At 55.8% G+C, this 23717-nt stretch overlaps 2 protein-coding genes across 5 annotated transcripts in view; one reads left to right on the plus strand and one right to left on the minus strand.

The window, feature by feature from the left end:
* Ercc2 (ERCC excision repair 2, TFIIH core complex helicase subunit) lies at nt 1–19421 on the plus strand. The gene is made up of 24 exons (XM_004670355.2): nt 1–31; nt 311–410; nt 4221–4298; nt 4384–4446; nt 4626–4739; nt 6207–6323; nt 6411–6527; nt 8153–8276; nt 8373–8469; nt 8571–8704; nt 8785–8953; nt 10967–11085; nt 14009–14078; nt 14153–14222; nt 14307–14408; nt 15548–15611; nt 15978–16099; nt 17077–17169; nt 17318–17390; nt 17514–17584; nt 17684–17827; nt 17943–18086; nt 18294–18391; nt 18999–19421. The coding sequence occupies exons 1-23, from the start codon at nt 27–29 to the stop codon at nt 18384–18386; spliced, it is 2283 nt and encodes a 760-aa protein (XP_004670412.2). The 5' UTR covers nt 1–26; the 3' UTR covers nt 18387–18391; nt 18999–19421.
* Nucleotides 18466–23717, minus strand: part of Klc3 (kinesin light chain 3) — an 11252-nt gene continuing 6000 nt past the window's right edge. For all 4 annotated transcript variants that reach the window (XM_045133677.1, XM_045133676.1, XM_045133678.1 and 1 more), the window contains exons 3-13: nt 22833–23063; nt 22210–22276; nt 21493–21712; nt 20582–20669; nt 20388–20489; nt 20008–20181; nt 19470–19560; nt 19351–19391; nt 19150–19256; nt 18927–18990; nt 18466–18669 (exon numbers count right to left, since the gene is read on the minus strand). In XM_045133677.1, the coding sequence (XP_044989612.1) occupies nt 18598–18669; nt 18927–18990; nt 19150–19256; nt 19351–19391; nt 19470–19560; nt 20008–20181; nt 20388–20489; nt 20582–20669; nt 21493–21712; nt 22210–22276; nt 22833–23063 (1257 nt within the window). In that variant the 3' untranslated portion in view covers nt 18466–18597. The remainder of the gene's footprint in view (nt 18670–18926; nt 18991–19149; nt 19257–19350; nt 19392–19469; nt 19561–20007; nt 20182–20387; nt 20490–20581; nt 20670–21492; nt 21713–22209; nt 22277–22832; nt 23064–23717) is intronic.

Here is a 23717-nt window from a genome sequence, read left to right on the forward strand (position 1 = left end):
GGAGGCTAGCTGCCGCCGCTGTCGCCATGAAGTGAGAGGAGGGGGGACGGGGATAACGGGTCGCGAGTGGGCGTGGGGGGTGGGAATCTGAAACTTGGGGATGGGGGAGCCCTGTGGTCACTCCTGGGGCCGTGGGCTAGGCGGAAGTGTCGGGTCGGGGTCGCATCGTGGGCCGGAAGTGTGCTCACGGTCCGGTGGTCCGTGGGGCTCCTGGAGGGACGTGGGGATGGATGGAGGGGCGGGATGTCGGGGTGTCGGCGGCGACGGGACGGCAGTGGGGGGACGCTCACCCCGCAGCGTCCGTCGCCAGGCTCAACGTGGACGGGCTGCTGGTGCACTTCCCGTACGACTACATCTACCCGGAGCAGTTCTCGTACATGCTGGAGCTGAAGCGCACGCTGGACGCCAAGGTGGGTGTGTGGCCTGACCGTGCAGGGCGTGGGTTCGAGGACCGCCCCCCTCTCACCACACACACACACACACACACACACACACGCACACACACACTTCGAGGACCGCCCTCCTCTCACCACACACACACACACACACACACACACACACACACACCCGCCCGCCTCCAGCAGCCCTTGTTAACCCCTACTCATCGTGAACTGACTGCGCAGGGCATGGGTTCGAGGACCACCCCCTTTCATCACACACACACACACACACACACACACACACACACACACACGACTCCAGCAGCCCTTGCTAACCCCGATTCATCATGGTCAGGCAGGGTCTGATGTGCCAGCTCTTCAGGAGGCTGAGGCAGGGGGACCACTGCGACTTAGAGGGCCAGCCAGGGCCCAACAGAGCGAGGTCCAGGCTAGCTACTAGGTCTACCAGAGTGAGACACGACTGTTTCCAAAACACACAGAGAGAGTGAGTGTGAGTGAGTTAGTTCTGTGCCTGCCTACTGTGAAAGAGGCTGTAGCTTCTCCATCTCAGTGCTAAACAAGCCACAATAATAATAATAATAGCATGGGGCTGGAGAGATGGCTTATTGGTTAAGGCGCTTGCCTGCAAAGCCTAAGGACCCAGATTCGACTCCCCAGAACCCACTTAGGCAGCATGCAGAAATCCTTGTGGACTTGGCCCACCCAGTCTCTCACATAAATAAATAAAAATAAGGTGTTTAAAAAAAAAAAACAGTACCACCTACACAAGGCTAAATCGCCCAGGGCTTCGGACAGTTTCACTTTGGAGTCTGTTGCTTGAATTTTATTCATTTATTTATTTGAGAGAGAAAGAGGCAGATAGATTAGATAGAGAGAGAATGGGCTCACTAGGGCCTCCAGTCACTGCAAATGAACTGCAGATGTATGTGCCACTTTATGCATCTGGCCTGTGTAGGTACTGGGGAGTTGAACCTGGGTCCTTAAGCTTCACAGGCAAATGCCATTGCTACTAAGCCATCTCTCTAGTCCCTCCAATTTTTTTTTTTTGTTGTTGGGGGGGGGTGTTTCGAAGTAGGGTCTAACTCTAGCCCAGGCTGATCTGGAATTCATTCTGTAGTCTCAGGCTGGCCTCAAACTCACAGTGATCCTCTTACTTCTGCCTCCCTAGTGCGTGTGCCACCAAGCTTGATTCCCCAAATTTAAAAAAAAAAAAAAAAATTGCACGGGGAGAGAGAGCAAGCGTGTGAGAGAGCAACAGGGCCTCCCGTTACTGCACGGGAACTTCAGATGCATACACCACTCTGTTCTGTGCATCTGGCTTTACAGGGGTACTGGGGGCTCGAACCTGGGTCTTTCGGCTTTGCAAGCAAGTGCCTAAACTGCTGAGCCATCTCTCTAGCTCAAACTATGTATGTATGTATCTATATAAATATATATATTTTTTTAAGGTAAGGTCTCACAGTAGCCCATGTTGACCTGGAATTCACTATGTACTCTCAGGCTGGTCTTGAACTCATAGCAATCTTCCTATCTTAGCCTCCCAAATGCTGGGATTAAAGGCATGCACTACCATGCCCAGATCCTCCAATTAACATATATATACATATGTGTGTGTGTGTGTGTGTGTGTGTGTGTGTGTGTGTATTTTTTTTGGTTTTCTAGGTAGGGTCTCACTGTGGCCCAGACTGACCTGGAATTAATTTTGTAGTCTCAGGGTAGGCTCGAACTCATGGTGATCCTCCTACCTCTGCCTCCCGGGTGCTGGGATTAAAGGCATGCGCCACCACAGTATGTCTGTGTGTGTGTGTGTGTGTGTGTGTGTGTGTGTGTATTTGTCGTTGTTTTTCGAAGTAGGGTCTCTCTCTAGCTCAGGCTGACTTGTACTATGTAGTCTCAGGGTGGCCTTGAATTTACAGCCTCCCAAATGCTGGGATTAAAGGCATGCGCTACCATACCAGCTCCTCCGAATGATATATTTTTTTTAATAAATTTTTTTTAAAATTTTATTTGTTTATTGTAATCTCCATACACAAATTCCTAGATTCTCCTTTTCATGTGTTTGTATCTTGTAATACTTCTTTTTTGTTGTTGTTGTTCATTTTTTATTTATTTATTTGAGAGCGACAGACATAGGGAGAAAGACAGATAGAGGGAGAGAGAGAGAATGGGCGCGCCAGGGCTTCCAGCCTCTGCAAACGAACTCCAGACGCGTGCGCCCCCTTGTGCATCTGGCTAACGTGGGACCTGGGGAACCGAGCCTCGAACCGGGGTCCTTAGGCTTCACAGGCAAGCGCTTAACCGCTAAGCCATCTCTCCAGCCCAAATAATATATTTTAAAAGGCTGAAGGTTCAGGTTTTGCAGGCAAGTCCCTTTAGTCATTCCCAGCTCATACCTGCTTATTTTCATGTTTGGGGATCAGGCTCGGGTGGTCCTGCTTGCGCAGCAGGCACCTTCACGACAGAGTATGTATCAGCCCCTTACAGTCATGGTATGAGAAAGGACTTAACATTTTAGAATCGAGATGCCGGTGGCCAAGGTAAAAGCGTTTGCCTAAGACTTCTCGGCAAGGAGTCGGCAGAAACAAGATTTAGCTCTCAATCTCAGCAGTCAGAAGTTGAGGCAGGGGCATTGCCACTAGGTCAAGGCCAGCTTGAGCTTCCTAACAAATATCAGGTCAGTCAGGGCTACAAAGCAAGGCCCTGGATCAAAAACACAAAGTGGGGGCTGGAGAAATGGCTCAGTGGTTAAGGCACTTGCCTGCAAAGCCTAATGAGCCAAGTTCACCTCCCTGGTACCCACCTAAAACCTGATGAACAGAGAGGCTCACGCATCTGGAATTCATTTGCAGCAGTGGGAGTCCATGGCCCTTCCTTTCTCTCTGTCTGTTTCTCTTCTTTCTATCTCACTCCGATTGCAAATGTATAAAAAAATTTTTAAAAAACACAAAGGTGGGGGGGGGGTCGCTGGAGAGTTGGCTCAGTAGTTAAAGGTGCTTGCTGCAAAGCCTGACATCCCAGGTTCAGTTCCCCAGTCCCTACACAAAGCCGGATGCACTGAATGGCACATCACGTGTATCTGGAGTTTCTTTGCAGTGGCAAGAGGCGCTGGCATGCCCATTCTCCCTCTCTCTGCTTGCAACTAAATTAGACAGACAGATAGAACAAAAAACAAAGGGGGCCAGGGAGATTGCTTAGTGGGTAAAGTGGGTGACATACTTGGGTTGAGATCCCCAGCACCCATGTAAAAACCAAGCGTAGTTGGGTGCGATGACTCACACCTTTAAATCCCAGCACTCAGTGAGCAGCTGAGGTAGGAGGGTCACTGTGAATTCCAAGCCAGCCTGGCCTAAAGTGATACCCTACCTCAGAAAGCAGTAACAAATAAACACCACCACCAACAACAACAAAAGGGGCCAGGCAGTGTAGCCATCTCTGTGAGATCTAGTAGATTCAGTGTGAGATCCTGTCTCAAAATTTAAGGTGGTGGTGGTGGGGGAGCCTGGAGTGATGGCTTAGCGGTTAAGGTGCTTGCCTGTGAAGCCAAAGGACCTAGGTTCGATTCTCCATGTCCCACGTTAGCCAGATGCACACTGTGGCGCATGCATCTGGAGTTCGTTTGCAGTGGCTGGAGGCCCTGGCCCCGCAGGGAAGATGACTCAGCATTTAAAGGCAGTTGTTTGTAAAACCTGCCAAGTCACCCACGTAAGCTGGACACAAAACGTGGCACCAGCAGTGGCATGTGTGGAACCCCTCCCCCAGAGTTTCTATACCCAGGGGTCTGAGAGCCTGTGTCTTGTTTCCTCTGCCCTTAACACTCAGGGCCATGGAGTTCTGGAAATGCCCTCAGGCACTGGGAAGACCGTGTCCCTGCTAGCCTTGATCATGGCCTACCAGCGGGTGAGTGACCCCCGAGCTCAGAGAAGGGGGAGAGGAGAAGCCTGCGTGGTGGGGGAGGAGGGATGAGGCCACTTTTCTTCGGCAGGCGTATCCTCTGGAGGTGACCAAACTCATCTACTGCTCCAGGACGGTGCCAGAGATCGAGAAGGTGGGTGAGGTGAGGGGTCCCCCCACGGCCCTGCCGGGGCTGCCCTCACCAGCCTTGGGGAACTGAGAGCTGGAGTAGAGGCTGGCGCCCGGCTGGGCAGGGGCTGGCACCTGGCTGGGCAGGGGCTTGTGCTTCTCCCAAGGCCAAACCCTTCCCCCTCCCGCACTCCCTTCGAGCAGGTCATTGAAGAGCTGCGCAAGTTGCTTAATTTCTACGAGAAGCAGGAGGGCGAGAAGCTACCATTTTTGGGACTGGCCCTGAGCTCCCGCAAGAACCTCTGCATTCACCCAGAGGTGAGCATGCGTCTGTTGTCCTTGCCCTGGCCCTGCCGAGGGCACACCTCACCCTCACCCTGGCCCTAGGTCCCCAGAGTAATGCACAGAACTCCCTTCTCACTTGTTTCTTCATGACCCACCTCCTCCAGGGAGCCGGCCCACCCCACACACCCTCAGCCCAGGACACTGAAATGGTAGCTTTTTTCCCCAACTTAAAATCATTAGCTCTATACTTTTGGTCAGGTGATTTCAGCCATCTGATCCTCAGTTTTCCCTTCTGTAAATTGGGGATAATCAAGCTGATGAGATTAGGTGAGTAGATACCATTGAAGGCCTTAACTTGTACAGCCAGCTAGAAGACTATTAGAAGTTATCATGGTGAGGGCTGGGAGAGATGGCTTGAGGCGCTTGTCTGCAATGCCTGAGGACCCAGGTTTGATTCCCAAGTACCCACATAAGCCAGATGCACAAGGTGGCGCATGCATCTGGAGTTTGTTTGCAGTAGCTAGAGGCCCTGGAATGCCCGTTCTCTCTATCTGCTTTGTTTTCTCACTCTCTCAAATAAATAAATAAAATATGTTAAAAAATTACCATGAAGAGCTGGGTGTAGTGGTGCACGCCTTTAATCCCAGCACTCAGGTGGCAGAGGTAAGAGGATCGCCATGAGTTCGAGGCCAGCCTGAGACTACATAGTGAATTCCAGGTCAGCCTGGGCTAGAGTGAGACCCTACCTCGAAAAACCGAAAAGAGGAAAAAAAGAAGAAAAAAGGTGTGAAGGTGAGGTGACCTGGAAGTTGCCCCCCTGACCTTGACAATTGCACGGTGCCACATGAATGCACTCTCACATGCACATAAGAACACACAAAAATCATTTATCATTAGTCTTTTTATTTATTTATTTATTTTTTTGGTTTTACACGGTAGGGTCTCACTCTAGCCCGGGTTTACCTGAACTCACTATGTAGTCTCAGGGTGGTCTTGGAACTCGCAGTGATCCCCATACATCTGTCTCTTGAGGACTGGGATTAAAGACGTGTGCCACCATGTTTGCTTTATCATTGCTGAAATAAGTCCCCAGTTGTTTTAACTAATGATGAAACAGGTGTCCAAAACCTCAGCTAGGGCTGGAGAGATGGCTTAGCGGTTAAGTGCTTGCCTGTGAAGCCTAAGGACCCTAGTTCAAGGCTCGGTTCCCCAGGACCCATGTTAGCCAGATGCACAAGGGGGCGCATGTGTCTGGAGTTCATTTTCAGTGACTGGAGGCCCCGGTGTGCCCATTCTCTCTCTCTCTCTCTCTCTCTCTCTGCCTTTCTCTCTGTGTCTGTCTCTCTCTCAAATGGATAAATTAAAAAAAAATAATAATAATCAAAACCTTAGCTAGCCTCCCTGCCCAGGGCCCTTGAGTGTGGAGGCCTGGGTTGGACGAGTTCCTGGGCATCGCTGCACATTTCAACACTGAGGTACCCCTCCCGCCCCCACTTTCAGGTGACACCTCTGCGCTTTGGGAAGGACGTTGATGGGAAGTGCCACAGCCTCACAGCCTCCTACGTGCGGGCGCAGTACCACCAGGATGCTAGCCTGCCCCACTGCCGCTTCTACGAGGTGCCCGGGCTGGGACTGGGTCGGGTAGGGCGGAGACCGTTCCGGCAGCTGCCCTGCTGACCCAGCTGTTTCCTCACCTTGCCACAGGAGTTTGATGCCCACGGTCGCCAGGTGCCGCTGCCTGCAGGCATCTACAACCTGGATGACTTGAAGGCCCTGGGCCAGCGGCAGGGATGGTGTCCATACTTCTTGGCCCGCTACTCGGTGAGGGGTGGGCATGAAGATGTACGGGCTGTCTCATGGTCCACCGGCCTTTTGTTTGGGATACACATGCCTGTATATATGTGTGAGCGTGTTCACGTGTGTGTGTGGGTACATGTGTGGAGGCCAGAGGCTGACATCAATAGCTCCATCTTTTTTTATTTTCCTTTTCCTTTTTTTTTTTTTTCCTTGGTAGGGCCTCGCTGTAGCCCAGGATGACCTGGAATTCACTATAGAGTCTCAGGGTAGGCTTGAACTCATGGTGATCCTCCTACCTCTGTCTCCTGAGTGCTGGGATTAAAGGTGTGTGACACCACACTTGCCTCTTTTTTTTTTTTCTTTTGTAATTTTGTTTTTATGAGAGAGAGGACGCCAAGGCCTCCAACCACTGCAGTCGAGCTCCAGACACTTGTGCCACCTTGTGTGCATGTGTGACCTTATGCGCTTGCATCACCTTGTGGGTCTGGCTTATGTGGGACCTGGAGAGTCGAACATGAGTCCTTAAGCTTTGCAGGCAATCCCCTTTTACCACTAAGCCATCTCTCCAGCCTTCATCTTTTTCTGTTTTTTTTTTTTTTGAGGTAGAGTCTCACTGTACCCAGTTTTTTTTAAATATGTTTTATTAATTAATTAGTTTATTTATTTATTTTGCAAGCAGAGAAAGGCAGAGAGACCAAGAGACAATGGGCGCACCGGGCATTTAGCCACTGCAAACAAACTTTGTACATCTGGCTTTACATGGATACTGGGGAACTGAACTTGGGTTGTTAGACTTTGCAGGCAAGTGCCTTAACCTTTGAGTCATTTCTCCAGCCCCCACTTATTTCTTTTTCTTTTCTTTTCTTTTCTTTCTTTCTTCTTTTTTTTTTGCAAGGGAGAGAGGCAGAGAGAGTGAGAGAATGGGTGCTTCAGGACCTCCAGCCACTGCAAATGAACTCCAGATGCATGCGCCACCTTGTGCATCTGGCTAACGTGGATCCTGGGGAATTAAACTGATGTCCTTTGGCTTTGCAGGCAGCCGCCTTAACCTCTAAGCCATTTCTCCTTAACCTCTAAGCCATTTCTCCAGCCGGTGCTCCTTTTTTCTTTTTAATGGTTTTTCAATGTACAATCTCGCTGTAGTCCAGGCTGACCTGCCATTCACTCTGTCTCAGAGTGGCCTCGAACTCACGGCAATCTTCCTACCTCTGCCTCCCAAGTGCTGGGATCAGAGGCATGCGCCACCACGCCGAGCCCTGTTTGTTTTGAGACGGGATCTCTCCTTGTCGCTGAGCATGGCCTGGAGCTCACTGTGTAGCTCAGGCTGGCCTCCTAGTTGCTGGAGTCTTCTTGTCCCAGTCTCTTACATGCTGGGATTACAGGCAGGAGCCATTGCACTTGGCCTTTAATCAGCCTGTCTGTCTACGTGTGTGTTGCTGTCTGCCCATATGCCCTTGTTGGTACCATCTGTCAGTCTGTCTGAACTGTTTACCTCTGTTTTTGCCTTGCCCGTATGGGTCTGTGTGTCTTTCCATCTGCTCATGTCACTTCTGTGAGCCTGAAAAGGAGGAAAGTAGCAGTGTGGGTGGTGAGGCCCAGAGCAGGTGCCCACCCGCAGGCCTGGTTGACCCTGCCCTTCTCCTGCACAGATCCTGCATGCCAACGTGGTGGTTTACAGTTATCATTACCTCTTGGACCCCAAGATTGCAGACCTGGTGTCTAAGGAGCTGGCCCGCAAGGCTGTTGTGGTCTTTGATGAGGCCCACAACATTGGTGAGAAGGATGCCAGGCTCCCCAGGTGGTGCCACCACCTCTGACCATGGTTGTCACGGCCAGGCTGAGCCCAGCCCTCTTCCCTTTCTTTGCCAGATAACGTCTGCATCGACTCCATGAGCGTCAATCTCACCCGCAGGACCCTGGACCGTTGCCAGGGCAACCTGGACACGCTGCAGAAGACGGTGCTCAGGTGCGGGGTGGCCCAGCCTTTGCTTCCTCCCTGTCCTCTCTCTGCCTCGGTCCGAGACACCCAGCCCGACCCAGCCCGCCCCCCCCCCATGCTCCCCACAGAATCAAGGAGACAGACGAGCAGCGGCTGCGCGAGGAATACAGGCGCCTGGTGGAGGGGCTGCGGGAGGCCAGCATCGCCAGGGAGACCGACGCCCACCTGGCCAACCCTGTGCTGCCCGACGAGGTGCTGCAGGGTGAGCCACTGCCCTGCTGCCCTCCCGCCCTGCTCTCCTCCTGCCCTCGTTGGCATGGCTTGATGCGTGTCTCCCCACAGAGGCGGTGCCAGGCTCCATCCGCACGGCCGAGCACTTCCTGGGCTTCCTGCGGCGGCTGCTGGAGTACGTCAAGTGGCGGCTGCGCGTGCAGCACGTGGTGCAGGAGAGCCCCCCCGCCTTCCTCGGCGGCCTGGCCCAGCGCGTGTGCATCCAGCGCAAGCCGCTCAGGTGCGCCCGGGCTGGCCCGCGTCGCGTGATTGCCGTCGTCGGGATCCCTGGCCACGAGTAGATCCACGGGCTGGGTCGGAGCTCGTTCTGGCCACTCTGTCGAGCTGGTTCCCAGACTGCCTGAATTGCTCAGCGGAGGGTCATTTACAGAGGGCCAGGCAGTGCAGGGGGCCATGCAGGGTTGTGGGGAACCAGCGGGGTGACGCCCTCGGTGGGCCCAGCAGCTTAGGAGCTGAAGGGAGATGACTTGCAAACCTGAGTCTCATGCCGCCAGCATTTCATTGCCCAACACTGCCCTCACACCCTCGCTGGAGTTGGGTCTCACCAAGGTGCAATTGGGGTACATGCAGGGAAGCTGGATTCCAAGATGAAGGGGGTTTGTTGTACTTGGTCTTGGCTATTTTGGGTACACTGGGGGGTCTTACTTAGTGTCCTACTCTGGAATGTGGGTGGGATATCACCATCCTCACTTCCTAAGGCTGTGTGTATGTGCATGCATACGTATGTGCTAGCATAAATGCATGTGTGATACTGGGAATTAAACCCAGGGCCTTTTACATGCTATCCAGTTGCCCTACAGCTGAGCCACGCCCCAGCCCCTCACTGTGGACTCTAGACAAGTGTTCTACCTCTGAGCCACGCCCCCAGCCCCTCACTGTGGACTCTAGACAAGTGCCCTACCTCTGAGCCAGGTCCCCAGCCCCTCACTGTAGATTTTGGATAAGTGCTCTGCTGCTGAGCCACACCCCTAACCCCTCAGAGCTGCTTTTTTTAAAAAATATTTTTATTTTATTTATTTATTAGAGAAAGAGTGAGAATGGGCGCACCAGGACCTCTAGCCACTGCAAACAAACTCCAGATGCATGCCCTACTATGTGTATCTGGCTTACGTGGGACCTGGAGAATCAAACCCGGGTCCTTAAGGCTTCACAGGCATGTGCCTTAACCACTAAGCCATCTCAGAGCTTCTTTTGACTTAATGAAAAATATTCTCAAACCGGGCATGGTGGCGTACACCTTTAATCCCAGCACTGGGGAGGCAGAGGTAGGAGAATCACTGTGAGTTTGAGGCCACCCTGAGACTACATAGTGAATTCCAGGTCAGCCTGAGCTAGAGTGAGACCCTATCTCAGAAATCCCCCCCCCAAAAAAAATTCTCAAATTAATTGTGATGACTGTGCAGTTTGGTGAATATACTGCAATTCCTGGGATTGTACGTTTATAGCAAAATAATTTTTTTTTTTCTTAAAACCAGGCTTAGTGGGGCACACGTATAATCACTGAGGACGGTGAGGCAGGAAGATTGAAAATTCGAGGCCAGTCTGGGCAAGTTAATGAGAACCTGCCTCAGAGTAAAAAAGTACAAGGAGGGCTGAGAATGTAGCTCAGTAGAGCTCTGGCTGAGTATGCGTGGGGGTCTCGAGGCTCAGGCCCAAAGGTCTACTAAACAAAACAGACTTTCCAGTCTCGTGTACTGACGCGTAAGACCGAGCTGCATGCCCAGTCCTCAGGACTGATGGTGGATGGAGGAGAGGGCTTGACCTGAGCTTTTTTTTTTTTTTTTAAATTTTATTTATTTATTTATTTGAGAGCAACAGACGCAGAGAGAAAGACAGATAGAGGGAGAGAGAGAATGGGCGCACCAGGGCTTCCAGCCTCTGCAAACGAACTCCAGACGCATGCGCCCCCTTGTGCATCTGGCTAACGTGGGACCTGGGGAACTGAGCCTCGAACCGGGGTCCTTAGGCTTCACAGGCAAGCACTTAACCGCTAAGCCATCTCTCCAGCCCGACCTGAGCTTTTTTATGAGGCCACTTAAGCACAGGTGACAAGTGACTGTGCTCTGCGTGTGCTGCCCTGATGTAGTGGTTCTGTGGTTGATATTGGTGCACCGTGGGGACACAGAAGGTTCTAGAGCACATCCAGCCACTGGCCTCACAGGATAACCAGCTCCCTGGGGAGGCATGACTATGAGCTCCTGATGGCAGACGGGGTGATCTCGTCCCCTGACAGGTTCTGTGCCGAACGCCTCCGCTCCCTGCTGCACACCCTGGAGATCGCCGACCTGGCTGACTTCTCCCCACTCACCCTCCTCGCCAACTTTGCCACACTTGTCAGTACCTACGCCAAGGGTAAGCTTCCACCTCCTCCTTCCTGAGCCCCAGGGGCAGCAGGGCTCAGGAACTCTGCCGAGCCTACAAGGATGCCAGCCACGTGTAGGAGTCACAGGTGGATGCTAAGGGCACATGGGAGGCGCGAACATGTCCTGAGGAATGAGCCTTGTGTTTCATCTTTGTTTTATTTTCAAAGTAGGGTCTCACCCTAGCCCAGGCTGACCTGAAACTCGCTCTGGAGTCCCAGGCTGGCCTCAAACTCACAGGGATCCTCCTGCCTCTTCCAAGTACCGGGATTAAAGGTGTGTGCCGCCACACCTCGCTCTTCCCCCACCAAGGTAGGGTGTCACTGTAGCTCAGGCTGACCTGGAATTCACTCTGTAGTCTCAGGGTGGCCTCGAGCTCACAGTGATCCTCCTACCTCTGCCTCCCGAGTGCTGGGATTAAAGGCATGCGCCACCACGCCCGGCTAGTTTGTTTATTTTTTTGAGAGAGAGAGAAAGAGGCAGATAGAAACAGAGAGAATGGGGCTGGGAATGGTGGATGCACGCCTTTAATCCCTACACTTGGGAGGAAGAGGTAGGAGGATCACCATGATTTCAAGGCCACTCTGAGACTACATAGTGAATTCCAAGTCAGCTTGGACTGGAGTGAGACTCTACTCGAAAAACCAAAATGAAAAAGAGAGAGAGAGAATGGGTGTGCTGGGCCTCTAGCCACTGCAAACAAACTCCAGACACATGCGCCATCTTGTGCATCTGGCTTTATATGGGTACTAAGGATTCAAACCCAGGTCCCTAGGCTTTGCAGGCAAGTGCCTTAACTGCTGAGCCATCTCTCCAGCCCCAGTTAATCACATTTTAAAATTACTGTCTGCTTTTTGCTTGCTGTGTGCTGGGTACCAAGCCCAGAGCCTTGTGTATGCTAGGAAAGCACTCTACCACTGAGCTGCGTCCCAGGCCCCCAGTTTTGCTTATAGAGGCTCCTCCTGGCTGCAGAGTGGGGAGCGAATGGGGTGAGCAGTGATCTGACACGAGGTGGTCATGTGTTGCCATGGGCATGGAGAGCCATGGCAGGTTCTGAGCAAGGGGGCACCCTGTCACATTGGTACTTCTTGCCGGGCATAGCGACGCACGCTTTTAATCCCAGCACTCGGGAGGCAGAGGTAGGTGGATTGTCGTGAGTCCAGGGCCACCCTGAGACTACATAGTGAATTCCAGGTCAGCCTGGGCTAGAGCGAGACCCTACCTCGGGAAATAAAAAAAGGAGGGATCTTCTCAGGGACTGAGGGAGGGCAAGGATCATGGGACCAGAGGAAAGGGTCTTAGCGAGAGCTGTGTGAGGAAGAGCCGGGATGTGGGGAGCAGGGTGCCTGAGTGCGAGGACCTTGGGGAGGGGCAGAGGCTGATGCCCAGGATCTTGACCTGCTGGAGAGGGGGAGGTTCCGGAGGCTGTCAGTCAGCTGGTCATCGGCCCCTCCCTTTGTCCAGCTTTAAGCCATCGGAGGGCTCAAGCTGATCCCTGGGGATTACTCTCTAACCAGGACACCAGGTCAGCTGGGCCCGTCTCGGCTGGAGGGCAGGCCTCTGCCACAGTCGTCCTGGGCCATGGGCTGCATGTCCTGCCACATGGTGCCTCTGCCTGCCCCTCCTCCCTGCCCCCACATGTGCTTCCCGGAGCACCCTCCCGTGTCCTCCCTAGCCACCTGCCCGCATCCACAGCTCCCAGGAAGCCGCCTCTCCGAGGCCCCTCTGTCCTAGCTGCTTCACTGCTTTCTGGGGACACAGTTGTCACCCCCACTGCACTGTGAGCCCTTTGCAGGAAGGGCTGAGGCCATATCAGTCACTGCTGCGTCCTTAGCACAGGACGGTGTAAAGGATTTGGTTGGTTTGGTTTGGTTTTGGTTTTTTGAGGTAGGGTTTCACTCTAGCCCAGGCTGACCTGGAATTCACTGTGTAGTCTCAGAGTGGCCTCAAATTCACAGTGATCCTCCCTCCTCTGCTTCCTGAGTGCTGGGATTAAAGCTGTGCACCACCACACCCAGAAGATTGGTTGTTTTACCAAGTGAACTAGAATGTGGGAATGTGTTCATGCATCCAGTCAGCAGCTGGGCCATACCTAGTGCTGGGGAAGCAAAAAGGCTCCATCTGTCACCTCCTGGAAGTCACCTTCCTGAGGGAAAAACCAGTAGCAAAGATGCAAACAAAGATAATTCCAGAAGGTACAATTAGGAAAAACGCAGCTGAGCTGCAATGTGCTGCGGCACACAGGCCGCTGGCGAGCCAAGTCCAGAATGGCCCAATGGGCCACCCAAGACCCTGGCCGGCAGTGGGACAAGCGGGTGCCAAGGCCTTATGAAGGTCACACCGATGTCCAGGGGACAGGAGAAGGGTGGCACCTTCACAGAGTCCCATGGGTGACAGGATCATGGGAGGAGTGTGGGAACGTGGTCTACAGCTCACGATCCCACGGGGTTTCCCTGGCTGCCTTGCAGGGAGCAGAGATGGGTGAGGCCAGGGGGCATGGCTGGGCAAGATGGAGGAGGCAGTGCCGCCTGGCCTGCTGAGGGCTCGGGGGCTGGCTAGAGAGGCCCCGGCACTGGCCAGGCCCGTGAGGTGCTGGCGGCGCTATGCAGCGAAGCCTGCCTGATCCCGTGAGTGACTTGGTGTTCTCAAGGAAGGGTTTCACCATGGCTCAGGCTGACCTGGAGCTCTGCAGTTCCTGATCCTCCTACCTCTATACTGGATTAAAGGTGGGAGCCTCCATGCCCCTCGTGAATGTTTTGCATAGAACTTAGCCATGCAGAGAACTGGGCAGGTTGGGTGTTTTGGGCTCGGATGCCTTGGTTCTGGACTTAGGTGTCTGATGTGGGGGTCAGAGTCAAGCGACAGATTGGGTAAGGGATGGGCGTGAGACGCCCTGGCTTGCTGTCCTCCTGCAGGCTTTACCATCATCATTGAACCCTTTGACGACAGGACGCCCACCATTGCCAACCCCATCCTGCACTTCAGGTGAGATGCCGCCCCTCGTGGGTGGGAAGGGGCCTGGGCCCAGCCTGGCCCCGCCTCACCCCGTTGTTCTGTAGCTGCATGGATGCCTCCCTGGCCATCAAGCCCGTGTTCGAGCGCTTCCAGTCCGTCATCATCACCTCTGGGGTGAGGACTCTGTCCTGTCCCTCTGTGTGGGGTCAGTTCCCCTGCCGAGCCCTGCTGAGAGCCCTCTTCCTGTCCCTGCTGCAGACGCTGTCCCCACTGGACATCTACCCCAAGATCCTGGACTTCCACCCTGTCACCATGGCAACCTTCACCATGACGCTGGCGCGGGTCTGCCTCTGCCCCATGGTGAGTGAGGCTGGAGCTAGCACAGCCTGCCTCGGCTCCCGCTCGGCGTGGGTCTGCACGCACACTTGGAAGACAGCCACGTCTGTCTGCATGGGAGTGTCCCTGCTTCTTTGTTTGCTTGCTTTTTGTTCTTGTTTTTCAAGGTAGAGTCTCCCTCTAGCCCAGGCCGACCTGGAATTCACTCTGTAGTCTCAGGGTGGCCTCGAACTTTCGGCAATGCTCCTACCTCTGCCTCCCCAGTGCTGGGATTAAAGGCGTGCGCCACCACGTCCGGCCTGAGTGTCCCTACTTCTGCCAAGAGCTTTGAGAACCAGACATAAAGAAATTCCAGGCATGGGGGCTTATGCCTACAATCCTAACACTTAGGAGGCTGAGGCAGGAGGATCACAGTAACTTTGAGGTCTGCCTGGAATAGAGTGAGGTCTTGTCTCAAAGAAACTAAAAGGAAACAAAAGAGATAAACAGGTGGGCCAGGTAGGCTCCTGGTCACTGTCTTGGTCAGTGTGGGCTTGCCCACCTGTCATTCACCTGGAAGTTCGAGGGTCCCCCCTCATATCAGGGATATGTCAGTGTGCACCCTTGTTTCCTCCTATGATGACTGGAGCTCAGCTGATCCTCCTGGCCGGTCTTGGAGCTCAGAACCCTGCAGGCTTCACAGAGGCCTGTTTTGCACAGCGTGTGAGGGTCCCACCCAGTCCAAGTGGCTCCCTCCACAGCTGTTTCAGCAGAGGTTGGTTCCGAACATTGTTGTTGCTAGATCTGATCACCCACTGCGTGTGTTTTGGGGAGAGCTGCCTGTGAGGCATGTAGATCTAATCACCCGCCATGCGTGTTTTGGGGAGAGCTGCCCACGGGGCAGATTCTGTGGCCAGTGCTTTTGAACCATTTCTCACCGAGGTTGGGTCTGGGCCTGGCTGAAGTGTAGCTAGCAGTTAGGAATATGAGCAGCCCCAGGTTCAGGTCCCTTCTCTGGTGCTTGTGCTCTGTGCCCTCGGCAGGGTGATTGTTCTCCGAGCCTAGGTGATGCAGATGACAAGGTGGCTGAGGGTTGATCGAACACAGCTGTGTCTGGAAGCAGCTTCGCACAGCAGTCCCGGCTCTGGGCACCCACACTCACTGTGGCCTCTTGCTTGCTGCAGATCATCGGCCGAGGTAACGACCAGGTGGCCATCAGCTCCAAATTTGAGACCCGAGAAGATATCGGTAAGTCGCCCCAGGCTTGTTTCCGGGGTTTCTCGGGTGGGTGAGCTCACACTTCTGCAACAGTGACCCTGAGAATCAGTGGTTTAGTGGACACTCGCTTCCTGCCCCCTGGGTGCCACTGTGGGTGTCCTCATGTGGTGAGTTCCGCTGTCAGGCACATTGTCAAGTCAGTGTGCAGTGACAGGACGCTGCACGGCCACTTCTGTCATTTCCTTGGGCATGGCAAGTCAGGTGACCAAGCCCAACCTGGGAAAGGTGGGCGGCATGCAGACAGCTTCAGCGAGGCCCCTGGGAAGCCCGGTTTCAGTGCAGGGCGTGGGGAGGAGGCCCTGAGCCACAAGAGGGCCCAACCCGCTCTCCCTGCAGCTGTGATCCGCAACTATGGCAACCTCTTGCTGGAGATGTCAGCTGTGGTCCCCGATGGCATCGTGGCTTTCTTCACCAGCTACCAGTACATGGAAAGCACCGTGGCCTCCTGGTACGAGCAGGTAAGCCTGCCCTCAAACGCTCCCCTTTAATCCGGGCACTTGGAAGGTAGAGGTAGGAGGATCGCTGTGAGTTTGAGGCCACTGTGAGACTACATAATGAATTCCAGGTCAGCCTGGGCTAGAGCAAGACCCTACCTCAAAAAACCGAAAAACATAAGTCCCCCCTCAGCTCTGTGTGCTGTTCTGTGAGAGGCCTTCCTTCACGGATTCCAGGGAGGCCACGTCATCGCAGGACACACGTGTCTGACAAGCAGCACACATCACTGGGCCTGCCCCGGTCAGCTCAGCTCAGGAGCCCGTGCAGTCCCCCTTCAAAAGCCTTCCGCAGCCGGGCATGGCGGCACTCCATAGTGATTTCCAGTCCAGTCTAGGCTACAGTGAGACTCTACCTCTAAAACAACAATATACTTATTTGAGAGAGAGGCAGTGAAAGGGAGAGAGAGACTGGGCATGCCAGGGCCTCCAGCCACTGCAAACGAACTCCAGATACATGTGCCACCTTGTGCATCTGGCTTACCTGGGTCCTGGGGAATCAAACCTGTGTCCTTTGGCTTTGCAGGCAAATGCCTTAACTGCTAAGCCACCTCTCCAGCCTCACTTGTTTCTTTGCCCTTTATGGGAAAGCGCTCTCTCCGCCCGGCTGCACAGGTCCCCCTGCCTGGCACCTCTGGGCCTGCATCAGTCCCTATGGACTGCCCATCCTAGCCCCAGGCCATCAGGTCCTGCTCCAAGGTGGATGTGAACTCGCAGAGCAAGCGACCTACTGGCTTGTGGTCAGCCCTTCCTACCAATAGCTGGTGGCGATAGAGGCTGCCAACTCATCGCCTTAGGCTACATGCTCAGGGTCCTTGCTTGGATCCCCAGAGGCTGTATAGCTCAAGGCCCAGAGGGTAACAGGTCCTCGTGGGCGGCGGCACCAGGCTAGGCGGAAGCAGAACTGCCACTTCCGGCTCCAGCCCTGACTCCCCTCCCCCCAGGGCATCCTGGAGAACATCCAGAGAAACAAGCTGCTCTTCATCGAGACCCAGGACGGAGCCGAGACCAGTGTGGCCCTGGAGAAGTACCAGGAGGCGAGTGTCCCGCAGGCTGGGAAAGGGTGGCAGGCTAGCCGCCGGAGGCCGGGGGTTAGAGGGACAGTAAAGGGGAAGGTAGAGGGGAAAGTAGAGGGCAGTAGACGGACAGGTAGAGGGCGCGACTTGCTCGTGGACATCTCCCCAGGCATGCGAGAATGGCCGCGGAGCCATCCTGCTGTCGGTGGCGCGGGGCAAGGTGTCCGAGGGCATCGACTTCGGTGAGTGGCCCCGGCTGTCCCCATCATACGGCCTTCCCGCCCCACCCCTAACTGCGCCCTTGTCGGGCACAAGGACACTGCCCCCTCTCATGACTGAACACCCCCCCCCCCAACCACCACCAGTGCACCACTTCGGGCGAGCTGTGATCATGTTTGGCGTCCCCTACGTCTACACCCAGAGCCGCATCCTCAAGGTGAGCTTGGCGGCAGCGATGCCATGGGGGGAGGAGTCCTCACTTGGAGTCTGTCCTGGGGGCAGCCCCTCCTGGGACCCCTCGTCTGTCTTCACCCAGGCGCGGCTGGAGTACCTGCGGGACCAGTTCCAGATCCGCGAGAACGACTTCCTCACCTTCGACGCCATGCGCCACGCCGCCCAGTGTGTGGGACGCGCTATCAGGGGCAAGACGGACTACGGGCTCATGGTCTTCGCCGACAAGGTGTAGATCCAGGGCCTCTGCTCCCCAAGCTCAAGCTGAGCCCCTTCTTCCTTTACACAGGAAGGGTCATGGGGGGCAGCCCTGGGGCCTGACATCCCCCCCATCCTGCTTGAAGCGGTTTGCCAGGGCTGACAAGCGCGGGAAGCTGCCCCGCTGGATCCAGGAGCACCTGACAGATGCCAACCTCAACCTGACGGTGGATGAGGGCGTCCAGGTCGCCAAGTACTTCCTGAGGCAGATGGCACAGCCCTTCCACCGGGTAAGCTAAGGTGCCCCATCCCATCAATGGCCTCATGGAGCCCACATGCCAGGCCTGGGAGGTGGACATAAGAACCCATGCCACAAGAACACTGGCTATTCTTGGGCACGGTCACACAAGTGGGCCCGTCTCCAGTGTGTCCATTTGCATGGTCAAAAGCCTGTCTCAGTCCTACTGTCCCCGTCACCTCGCTCCCCTTCCCTGCAGGAGGACCAGCTGGGCCTGTCCTTGCTCAGCCTGGAGCAGCTGCAGTCTGAGGAGACGCTGAAGCGGATCGAGCAAATAGCACAGCAGCTCTGAGCAAGGTGACCCCTGGGTCCTCGTGACTCAGAACCCCCTGCCCCCACGAGGCACAGAGGACCTATCAGGCAGACACCCATTGCCAGTCTACAGCCTTTAATCACAACAAAGCAGGGGGGTCCTGGTCCACAGGTGCCCCAGGCAGGGAGTGAGCAACCCACCTGGCTGCCCCTCCCCCGTCCTGAGAAGTGCGGCCTTCAGCCAGTCCGTCTTATCGTGGGCTCAGGTCCTGGGTGCTGGTGCTGAGGGTCCGGGGAGCCTCGATCAGGTGCCGGAGCTGGAGCTGGGCATAGGCACAGGCGCTTCCAGTGACGCTGTGGCCACCAGCTGCCACTTGCCGTATCACCCCTACCCCATGCTGGGTCACAGCAGCCCCACTGCCATCTCCTTGAGCCTGCCACTAGGGCCCCTGTCCTCATCTCCAGACCCCGGTGACACTGGCCACCCCCTGTCCCTTCCCCAGCAACTCCACCCATCCGCCTGTCCTCAGTCCGAGGTAGCCCCGCCTCATCCTGGGCCGGGGCGTCCTCTCGCCCTCACCTGAGTCCCAGCAGCTCTGGGACCATCCATATTCAGCACATTGAGTGACATGGCCCTCTTCATCCTGCACAGGAGGTGGGGCAAGAAACAAGTGACCCCCAGGAACACCAGCTCGGGCTCCAGGAAGGACTCATGGGCACTGGGTTTGAGATGTCTCACGGAGAAGATGGGAGCCGCGGAAGGTTCTTGAACCTTCTTCTTGCCAACCTCACCCAGCACTCACCCTGCTGTGCCCGCCACACCCTCGCCTCTGAGCCTGGACACCAGCCTCTCACTTCCCCGCCGGATGGACTCCCGGAGCTTGGAGAAGGAGCTGCTCCGCCGCAGGACCTGGAGAGCATGCCAGGGGCACCACTGGGTCCCCCGCCCAGGCCCGTGACGGCCCCAGCCCCTCTGAGCTGCAGCCCAGGCCACACCTCCTCACCTGCTGCTCTGCGTCCCCAGTCGGGCCTTTGCTGGGGGCTCCTGGGGGGACAGAGGGGACATGGAAGTGGGGCGCTGAGAAGCCTCACGGGAGGGAGGGGCGGGCGGGCCGGGGCTCACCGAGCGGGGCGGGCAGGGCCTCCCTGCTGAGGATGTCTCGGTACAGCTCCTCCGCCTGCTCGAACTTGTTCTGCTTTAAGTAGGCCGAGGCCTGCGGGGAGGGCGGGCGGCTGGCTGAGCCTGGCCGCCGCTTTCACACCCCGCCTCCAGACCCCCCTTGCTAAAGCCCATAAGCAGGTGCCCCTCTAGCTCTGGGCTCCGCTTCCGGCCTGGGGCACTTTCACTAAACCTGTTTCCTGCCCCAGCCTGCTGGTGGCATTCCCTTGTGCCTCAGTCTCCTCCAGTGCACACTGGGGTGACAGCAGCTCCTACCTCAGAAGGTGAAGTGCTAAGGGGGGGGGGCCCACCTTGTCTGCAAATAAAAAGCTGTGCCCGGCCCGGACTGGCAGCCACATCGGACCTGTAGTCTGGCCACTGTGAATTTGTTGCCTGTGGCTTCTGGTTGGCTCTCTACTGCGGACAACTGAGGCCCCGAGGCCCCCTCCACCCCGCAAGGCCTTTCCTGCGCTCCTCCAGGCAGGGCCCACCAGCCCCTCACCAGGTTGTTCTTGGTCTTGGCCACGTTGGGATCATGGGGCCCCCCCAGAGCCTCGTAGATGCTCAGGGCCCGGGCGTAGTGCCTCTCCACATCCTCAAACTTGCCCTGGTTCTGGCAAAGCAGGGCTAGGTTGTTGAGCTGCTTGGCCACATCGGGGTGATCAGCACCCAAGACCTGGGGGTCAGAGGTCATAGGCCATCAGTCAGCAGATTGGAGGGTCACATCATGGGGGGGGATTTGTGAGGTTATGAAGTGGGGAAGACTGGATCCAAGGGATCAGCCTGAGGTCTAGACTCAGGGGTCACAGAAACAAAAGGGAACACCCAGGGTTAGTGCAGGATCACGGTGGGGGGTTGTGGGGGATCGGTCAGGCGAAGGACCTTCTCTCGGATGTCCAGGGCGCGCTGACACAGGGGCTCTGCTTCCCGGTAGCGCCCCCGCTTCCCGTAGAGGACAGCCAGGTTGTTGAGAGTGGCAGCTACCTGGGAAGGGGAGGGGGTGGGGGTCGGCAGAGGTGAGAAGGCCGTGAGCGCACCCACAGCCCCCCCCCCCACTCCCCTTGGGGGGAACTCACTGCAGGGTGCTCGGGGCCCAGTGTCTGCTCGCGGATCTGCAGGGCATCGTGCAGCAGCTCTGTGGCCTCCTTGTATTTGTTCTGGTCGCTGGAGGCAGGACAGGGATGTGGGCTGAGCCAGCCTGAGAAGCACCTCTCAGGGCTTCCTCCCAGGTCCCCCCACGACTCCCAGGCTCCCACACCTGTGTCAAGACTGGCCACCCGTGTCCCTTTCCCAGTCATTTTTTCTTTCCGAGGTAGGGTCTCACTCTAGCCAAGGCTGACCTGTAGTCTCAGGGTGGCCTCGAACTCACGGCAGTCCTCCTACCTCTACCTCCCAAGTGCTGGTGTTAAAGGCGTGCGCCACCACGCCCACCCAGCTTCCCTTTTCCAATCTTATTCCCACACTCCTGAATCCTTTTTGGGCGCTAGCTTCTTCCCTGTATGCTGTCCCTATTTTCTTTGTTTGTTTTTCGAGGTAGGGTCTCACTTTAACTCAGGCTGGCTGACCTGGAATTCATTATATAGTCTCAGGCTGGCCTTGAATTTACAGCAATCCTTGTACCTCTGCCTCCCGAGTGCTGGGATTAAAGGCGTGTGCCACCACGCCTGGCTTGTCCCTATATTCTTGTCCTACTCCACACACTTCATCTTTACTTTATTTGAGACACAGAAAGAGACAAATATAGAGAATGGGCACGCCAGGGCCTCCAGCCTCTGCAAATGAACTCCAGACACACACACACACACCACCTTATGCATCAGGCTAACATGGGACCTGGGGAATCGAACCTGGGCCCTTTGGCTTTGCAGGCAAACGTCTTAACCGCTAAGACATCTCTCCAGCCCCAGACACACACGCCTTGGCAGAGGAGATGCCAATGTCCTCCCACTGTCCCTGCCCCTCCAGCTCAGAAAGCCACCACCTTTACCGGTACACCAGTGCCAGGATGTTAAGCATGGTGGCCACATCGGGGTGGCAGTGGCCCGAGCTCCGCTCCAGGTCCTCCAAGGCCTGACGACACAGAGGCACGGCCACCTCGTAGCGGCCCTGGCCGGCATACTGGATCACCAGATTGTGCAGGGTCCGAAGACGAGCTGGGATCTCGTATCCGCCCTGCTGAGCCGCGGCGGCTCCTGCTGCCTCCGGACCTGGGGAGGCGGTTGAGTCTTGACAGCCCCAACCCGCACCCCAAGGCCACCTCACTGCACACAGGCCCTGTGCTGACTTTTTTTTTTTTTTTAAGATTTTATATTTCTTTAACTATTTATTAGAGAGAGAATGGGCACGACAGGGCCTCTAGCCACTACAAACAAATTCCAGACTCCTGGGCCACCATGTGCATCTGGCTCATGTGGGACCTGGAGAATCAAACCTGGATCCTTAGGCTTCGCAGGCAAACGCCTTAACCACTGAGCCATTTCTCCAGCCCCTGTGCCAACATCGGATGCAGAAGTCACGGGCACCTAACCAGCCCAGCCAGTGGTCTGAGTGCGAGCGCCTGCCCAGGTCATGGATTACCTATCTCCCCCACTTCCCTGCCGAGGAACCTTGAGGTCCAGCAGGTCAAAGCTTGCTCCCCAGCACTGGCCAATGGTCCTGTGCAGCTACGCTGCCCACAACGTGTGCCGGGGTTCCCCACACCCACCTTTCCTCTCCTCGTCGCTGGGGAACAGGGACGCTAGGCTGTCTCGGCGAGGGGGCGATTCAGGCCTCTGTACAAGGGCAGGAGAGTGGGGAGTTGGGAGGGTGAAAAATGAATTTCAGACGGGCGTGGTGGCGCCCGCCTTTAATCCCAGCACTCGGGAGGCTGAGGTAGGAGGATCGCCGTGAGTTCAAGGCCAGCCTGAGACTACAGAGTGAATTCCAGGTCAGCGTGGACTAGAGTGAGACCCTACCTGGAAAAATAAAAAAAAATAAATTTCAGAGGCTGGGATCCTGAAGCTATCTCGGCAGTGTTTGTTTTTTGTTGTTTGTTTGTTTGTTCATGAGATAGGGTCTCAAACACAGCAATCCCCTTGCATCCGCCTTGCAGGCGCTGGGATTTTGTGGCACCAAACCAGCTCTGTCTCCAGGTTGGGGGGAGGTGTGGGTCAGGGCCTAGGGTAGGTTGGGGTGGCTTTGTGGACCAGCTAGGGGGCTTCTCTAGAAGTTCTGGTGGGTATAGGAATCGGGACCTCCGCAGGTAGCTGAGAGGTTATGGGGTTCTCCAGGGGCTATGGTGAAGGGCTGGGTTGAAGACCCCCCCCAACCTTTGCCCTGCCTGGATACCTGGGTCTCCTCAGGTGGGTCATACTGCCGCAGCTGGCCCAAGAACTGCAAGTGGTTATTTTCCTCTTCGAGCTGGGCCACGGCCTCCTCACTGGCCCGCAGCCTCCGCTGAGTCTCCTCCAGCTCCTCCCGCAGCCACGTGTTCTCCTGGGCCAGCCTCCTTGCCTGAGCCCGCAGCCTCTGCTTCTCAGCCTCCAGCACCCCCACGTGTGCGGACAGGGCCAGCAGCACCTGCACGAAGCACGAGGGTCCAGGGTGGGGCGGGACGAGAGACTCAGACCCGGCCTAGACTTCACATCAGGCCAGACACCCCTCCTTCTGCCCAACACACTAGATTCCGTGGGGCACTTCAACATGGCTCCAGTGATGCTCAGAGATTCCCACTGACCATCTATGTCACCCACATTGTGCTCTGGGTCAATTCATACTCACCAATACTACCCCAAACTTCCTAAGGACTGGTGGTTCATCTCAGAGGTGGAGCACTTGTCTAGATCCACAGTGAGGGGCTGGGGGCGTGGCTCAGAGGTAGAGCACTTGTCTAGATCCACAGTGAGGGGCTGGGGGCGTGGCTCAGAGGTAGAGCACTTGTCTAGATCCACAGTGAGGGGCTGGGGGCGTGGCTCAGAGGTAGAGCACTTGTCTAGAACCCACAGTGAGGGGCTGGGGGCGTGGCTCAGAGGTAGAGCACTTGTCTAGGATCCACAGTGAGGGGCTGGGGGCGTGGCTCAGAGGTAGAGCACTTGTCTAGAACCCACAGTGAGGGGCTGGGGGCGTGGCTCAGAGGTAGAGCACTTGTCTAGAACCCACAGTGAGGGGCTGGGGGCGTGGCTCAGAGGTAGAGCACTTGTCTAGATCCACAGTGAGGGGCTGGGGGCGTGGCTC

Source organism: Jaculus jaculus, chromosome 14 (assembly GCF_020740685.1).
Source record: "Jaculus jaculus isolate mJacJac1 chromosome 14, mJacJac1.mat.Y.cur, whole genome shotgun sequence".
NCBI lineage: Eukaryota > Metazoa > Chordata > Mammalia > Rodentia > Dipodidae > Jaculus > Jaculus jaculus.